The 6,511-nt window shown below is 45.3% G+C and overlaps 1 protein-coding gene across 1 annotated transcript; it reads right to left on the bottom strand.

The window, feature by feature from the left end:
• Nucleotides 1-2,105: 2,105 nt before the first annotated feature.
• LOC120938102 lies at nucleotides 2,106-5,252 on the bottom strand. The gene is made up of 2 exons (XM_040351814.1): nucleotides 2,377-5,252; nucleotides 2,106-2,210 (listed from the first exon to the last, which is right to left on the bottom strand). The coding sequence occupies exon 1, from the start codon at nucleotides 5,237-5,239 to the stop codon at nucleotides 2,381-2,383; it is 2,859 nt and encodes a 952-aa protein (XP_040207748.1). The 5' UTR covers nucleotides 5,240-5,252; the 3' UTR covers nucleotides 2,106-2,210; nucleotides 2,377-2,380.
• Nucleotides 5,253-6,511: the final 1,259 nt, after the last annotated feature.

Below are 6,511 nucleotides of genomic sequence, written 5' to 3'. Positions count from 1 at the left end.
TCTGTAAAGACAGAAATGTTACTTTTGATCTCAGACCCAATATCATTTATAAAGATATTAAAAAGTAAGGGTCCCAACACTGAACCTTGGGGTACACCACCAAGCTGATATTTACAATCCTGTAAACTTTATCTTACACATGAGCCGTGTGTGGGGAACTGTATTGAACGCTTTTGCAAAATCCACGTAGGCCGCGCCGCCCCTCCGTCCAAGTATGCCATGTCCACCTACGTCCAAGTATGCCACTTCCACCGCCGCCCCTCCGTCCAAGTATGCCGCGTCCACCAATCCGTCCAAGTATACCACGCCCACTGCCGCCCCTCCGTCCAAGGTTTTACTTACCTCTTCATAAAAGGAAATCAGGTTTGTCTGACAACTTCTGTCTTTCATGAATCCATGCTGTCTGTTGCTTAAAATATTTTATTCCAGCAAGAACTCCTATATGTGGTATTTTATTAATCTTTCCAGTATCTTCCCAACTATAGAAGTTAGACTAACAGGTCTATAGTTACTTGATTAAAACTTTGTTCCCTTTTCAAATATGGCCACCACATTGGCTTTGAAATTACAGAGCTCAATTCTTTTAGGATCCGTGGGTGGATGCCATTAGGTCCAGATGCTTTATCCACCTTTATTCTGTCTAAATATTTCTGGACCATATCACTTTTTAGCCATTGTGGATCATTTGGGGCTGCGTCACTACCACCCCCATTATCTCCACTGCCGCCTCAAACCATTTTTACCATGCGATTTTAATTCAGGATACATGTGAGTGTACTTGACTCTTTAAATAAATTACATCGTTTTTTATTGGATTACACTATGTGGCTATCTTTCTTCCCTTGCCTTCTCTAAACTACCCGGCTCACTGCGGAGCTCTATGGATCAAAGGCTTTCTCGTTATATTGATATACATGAATTGACAGCATCTGACTTCTAACCAAGGCCCTGGATGTTTGTATCGTCTGATCCCGTGTACTATATCTAATACTATAAGCCTTATCAGACGTATGTCAGCTCAAGTCCATCAGCTCTGGTAAGCCTCCATTTATCCTTATTGGTGGCGGTGATCACTCACACTTGAATATACATGTTTGGATTATCATCAAGATTCGCTCCACTTTTCACGTGGTGATTTGTTTTTATGGACTTTATTGCACATATTGGACTTTCTTTTCACTTATTTCTTTTATGAAATTCCACACAGGAATTTCTATGTGATTTATTATTATTTTTACAAGAAAAATCACTATATCATATCATATATGTCATTGACCGTAGCGCTACACATTTTTGTTTTTTACCTTTGTTTAGCTGATTTGTCTTTATTAGCTGTGTTAGCAGCTGGTCTCGCATTTCTATAAGCAGCGCAGTATACCCACTTTTTGTTTTCACCCCCATTATGGACATGGGCTCCTCCATGCTCCTTTTGTATACACAGAATCGAAGAACGTATTTAATACATTTGCCTTCTTTTTGTCCCCAGTCACCCACTCCTAGATTATTTTGTAAAGGGTCTACATGCTCAGACCTGACCTGACATTGCCGAGCTTACCAATACCACACCTGTAGAATATTCATGCTGTTTAAGCAACATTGCCCGCGGCCCAGCACACAGGGCACCCAGTATCAGGAGGGTTTACCATCCAACATTCAGGGTCTTCCAACTCCATGAGAGGCTGAGCATGAAAGGATAGGGCGGTAGGGGGGGGGGGGGGGGGGGGTGTACGTGCCACAACCAAAGTCCTTACCAATTGCAAGCAACAGGTGGCCTGAAAAATTACCAAAAAAAAAAAGAACACTTTAGTGGGGGCTTCAGAGGAGGCATTAACCCATTGTGTGCTGATGTGAGGTAGGGCCGGGAAATAAAAAATGTAAATCAAATAAGTAATAAAATATTGGTGGCTCAATGCATCAGACACGTGTGTGTGGCACTACAGAGCACACCTCCCTCTTTCACGTGCCGCCCTACTGGGCCTGTGTCTCATATATATCGCTATCTTCAACTATATATAATTGCAAACGGTATGTTGGTACCCCGAAAAAAGCTGAGTTAGGCTTACCGGTAACTCCTTTTCTGAGAGTCTTCCAGGACAGCCCATGAGACCTAGGGCTCCTCCTACCAGGACAGGAAACACGTTAACCCCCACCAGATAAAAGGGCGGTCCTCCAGGCCCCATGCCAGTCTTCTCGAGAACCGTAGGACTACCCTGAAAAACATATGCATTAATAACACATAACTTCCATACAACAAAACCGGGTGGGAATCCGGCTGTCCTGGAAGACTCTCAGAAAAGGAGTTACCGGTAAGCCTAACTCAGCTTTTCTCTCAAGCGTCTTCCAGGACAGCCCATGAGACGATGAGCCAGAACTTACCAGTCTAGGGTGGGACAACTGCCTGAAGGACCTTTCGACCAAACGCCTGTTCTTGAGCGGATAGCAGATCCAGGCGATAATGTTTAATAAAGGTCGAATAACTGGACCATGTGGCAGCTTTACAGATTTGTTCTGGTGAAGCACCAGCCCTCTCAGCCCAAGATGCAGCCAAAGCTCTTGTTGAATGTGCTGTAACAAAAGGTGTAGGAACTTCTCTGATTTTATAGGATTCTGAGATGGCCTGCTTAATCCATCTAGCCAATGTGGCTTTAGATGCACCTTTACCTTTGTGTGTACCTGAAAAAAGGACAAATAAAGCGTCTGTCTTCCTGAAGACCTTGGTGACCTCCAAATATGCAAGAAGGGTTCTTCTTACATCTAAAAAACTAAATTTCTTTTCCTGATCACCCTGTGGTGAACTACAAAAGGATGGCAGTACAATGTCTTGTGATCTGTGAAATGTACTAGCTACCTTAGGCAAAAAACCTGGATCAGTTTTCAATACAACTCGATCCTCAAAAATCGTGAGGAAAGGCTCCCTTACTGATAAGGCCTGTAACTCGCTTACTCTACGAGCTGAGGTAATAGCTACTAAAAAAATAGTTTTTAAGGTAAGTAATTTAACAGAAATATCCTCCAAAGGCTCAAAGGGAAACTCTACCAGAGTTTGAAGTACCAGGGACAGGTCCCAAGTTGGACAACTTCTTACCACTACTGGCCTGGCCCTTGAAATGGATTTAAAGAATCTAGCTACCATGGGATTTTCCAAAAGAGAAAACTGGAGGAAAACGCTGATAGCTGCCGCCTGTACCTTTAAGGTACTAACTGAAAGACCCTTGTCGACACCCTCTTGAAAAAATTCCAAAATAGAAGGAACATCATGCGTTGATCTTTGGTTTTCAGACAACCATGAATTAAACTTTTTCCAAACCTTGGAATAGATGGCTCTAGTGACTGGTTTTCTGCAATTTACCAAGGTTCTAATCACCTTGTCAGAAAACCCCTGAGCCTTCAGTATCTTCTCTTCAGATACCAAGCTGTCAAGCTTAATGAAACCACCTGTGGGTGTGACACTGGACCCTGCGACAGCAAGTCCTCTCTGTTCTGAAGTCTCAGTGGAGGCTCCGAGACCAGAGACTGTAGCAGGGAAAACCATGGCCTCTTGGGCCAGAAGGGGGCGATCAGAATAAGATCTGTTTCTTCTAGGAGAAACTTCCGGAGCACTTCCGGAATGAGTCTGATTGGCGGAAATGCGTAGCAGAGGTTGAAGGGCCACGGATTCGCCAGGGCATCTATCCCCAGTGATCGATCCTCTGGGTTTAGAGAAAAGAACTCCTCTGTTTTGCGGTTGTCCTGATTTGCGAACAGATCCGCTTCGGGACAACCCCATTTGTTGGTGATCTCCAAAAAGACTTCTGGATGAAGTGACCAATTGTCTCGCTCCACCCTGTGGCGACTGAGGTAATCTGCCAAACTGTTTTGCGTCCCCTTCAGGTGCACTGCTGAAATTGAGCCTAGATTTACTTCTGCCCAAGACAAAATGTTTTGTGCGATTCCTTGAAGAATTCGACTCCTCGTGCCTCCTTGTTTGTTGAGGTACGCCACTGTCGCAATGTTGTCTGACAGGATCTGGAGATTGTGACCCCTGACCTCCGATTGAAAAGCTTGCAGGGCTCTTTGCACCGCTAGCAGCTCCCTCTGGTTCGATGAGGCTCTTGCTTCCTTCAAGGACCATTTCCCCTGTGCGACCTGGTCTTTGAGGTGGGCTCCCCACCCCCAGGCACTTGCGTCCGTCGTGATCCTCTTGGATATCGAGATGGACCAAGGCAGGCCTTTTGTTAGGTGCAGATTTTTCCTCCACCACCACAAACTTCTCTTTACCTTGGTCGGTAACCAAACTTTTGACTCTAGGGACCTGGCGTCCCCGTCCCAATTTTCCAGAAGGAATCTCTGCAATGGTCTCTGATGGAACCTTGCCCATGGTACCGCAGGGAAACACGAGGTCATGAGACCTACCGTCCTTGAAATTTCCCTCAGTGAAACCAACTGATTGGTCTGTAAGGCTGACACTGCTTGCACCATCTTGGAGACCTTCTCTTCTGGGAGAAAAACTTTTTGGACTACTGAGCAAAAGTCGTAACCCAGGTACTTCACCTTCTGGGCTGGATCTAGGGAAGACTTTTCCCTGTTTATCAACCAGCCCAGGGATTGAAGGAAGTCGAGTACAGTCTGAAGATCTGCTAGTAATTTCTGGCGGGACTCTGCCACTATTAATAGATCGTCCAGGTAAGGGATGATAGTTATCGCCTTTAATCTTAGTGGCGCCAGCGCTTCCCCCAATACCTTTGTGAAGATACGAGGGGAAGAGGACAGACCGAAGGGGAGGGCCTGAAACTGGAAGTGCCTGATTTCCGATCCCATCTTTACTGCTATTCTCAGGAATCTCTGGAAAGCCGGATGGATCGGGACATGTAGGTAAGCATCCCTGAGGTCCAACGTGGCCATAAAACAGTTTGGGTAAAGCAGATTCTTGATAGAGAAGACTGTCTCCATCCTGAAGTGTTTGTATCGGATCGATTGATTTAGAGACCGAAGATTCAGAATAAGCCGATACTTTCCTGACGGCTTTCTGATGACAAAAATGTGGGAATAAAACCCTTTGTTCTGATCTGACCGAGGAACCGGAATCAGGACCTTCTGGTCTAACAACTCTCCTACTTGGAGACCCAGAGCTCTTGCTTTCTCCCGATCTTTGGGAGGAGATGTGATCAAGAGTCGTTCTGGTGGCCGACAGGAAAACTCTAGCCTGTATCCATTTGCCACCAGATCCAGAATGAAGGGACTTGAGGTGACGGTTGCCCATTGTGGGAGAAAGGCCCTCAGTCTTCCCCCCACTGGCAGATGTTGGTCATTGTGGCTTGGCGGGCTGCTGAGGTGTGTTAAACAACACACCTCCTCTCCCTTTGCCTTTGTACCCGGACCAATGTTTTTTGGGCCTATTGTCCTTTTCTTTAGGACCTTGTTGCCATGGCAAGCCTTTATTTTGGCCACGAAAAAACTTTCTTCCCATCTGCTTTTTCTTTTCTGGAAAGGCCTTTTTCCTATCGGCCGTACGTTCCAGTGCCTCCTGCAAACCTGGGCCAAAAAGATGATCCCCGTTTAGGGGAAGCCCACATAATCGTAATTTAGATGCTGCATCCCCAGACCATGTTTTAAGCCAAATGCTTCTTCTGGCTGAGTTCACTAAAGCTGAAGTTCTGGCTGTCATTCTTACCGATTCCGCAGATGAATCTGCCAGAAAACCCACAGCACTAAAAAGGAGAGGAAAGGATTTTAAAATCTCTTCCCTAGAAGTACCCGCTAAAAGATGGGTTTGGATTTGTGTAAGCCATTCCTCCAGATTTCTGGCTACACAAGTAGAGGCCAGAGCTGGTTTGAGATTCCCCATAGCTGAATCCCAAGCTCTATGAAGAAGGACATCACATTTTTTGTCCATAGGATCCTTTAGCGTACCCATGTCATCAAACGCCAGGTCCGAATTTTTTGAAACTTTTGAAAGAGGAGCATCTAACTTTGGGTTCTTATTCCACGGTAGCGCTGCATCCTCATCAAATGGAAACCTTCTTTTTAGGTTACCGGAAAAGAAAGGTTTTCTCTCTGGACTCTCCCACTCCAGTTTGATCGTATTAAGGAGGGAATCGTGCACTGGAAAGTTTTTACTTTTCTTTTTGTGCAAACCTTTGTACATAAGGTCATGCTTAGACATTTGTACCTCCTCCTCCTCCATTTCAAGGGTGGTATAGATGGCTTTTAACAAATTATCCACATCTTCCAGAGACAATTTGAACCTTGAGCCTTTAGAGGATACTCTATCCTTGGGCTCTGTATCTGACCCTGAGTCTTCCTGAGAAGAATGGGTAGATTTGGCTTCAGCCTCAGAGTCTTCACTCTCTACGCTCACCTGCGGGGTGCTAACCACTGAAGCCTTTCTTTTTGAAGATGTACCCTGTTGGGGAACCTGCATTTTGTCAATCAACTCCCTAAATGAGCCAAAGGTAGAAGCAAGCTCATCCCTGACCGAAGTCAACATTTTTTGACATGAGGTCACTGGGTCATCCTTCACTAAACCATCTAT

Source organism: Rana temporaria, chromosome 4, assembly GCF_905171775.1.
Source record: "Rana temporaria chromosome 4, aRanTem1.1, whole genome shotgun sequence".
Taxonomy (NCBI): Eukaryota; Metazoa; Chordata; class Amphibia; order Anura; family Ranidae; genus Rana; species Rana temporaria.
The sequence above is the reverse complement of the archived record's forward strand: the minus strand, read 5'-3'. Positions and strand labels throughout refer to the sequence as shown.

Coding starts and splice junctions, on each gene's coding strand:
- LOC120938102 (XM_040351814.1), bottom strand. CDS start 5,239: ATGGGCAACCGTCACCTCAAGTCCCTTCATTCTGGATCTGGTGGCAAA.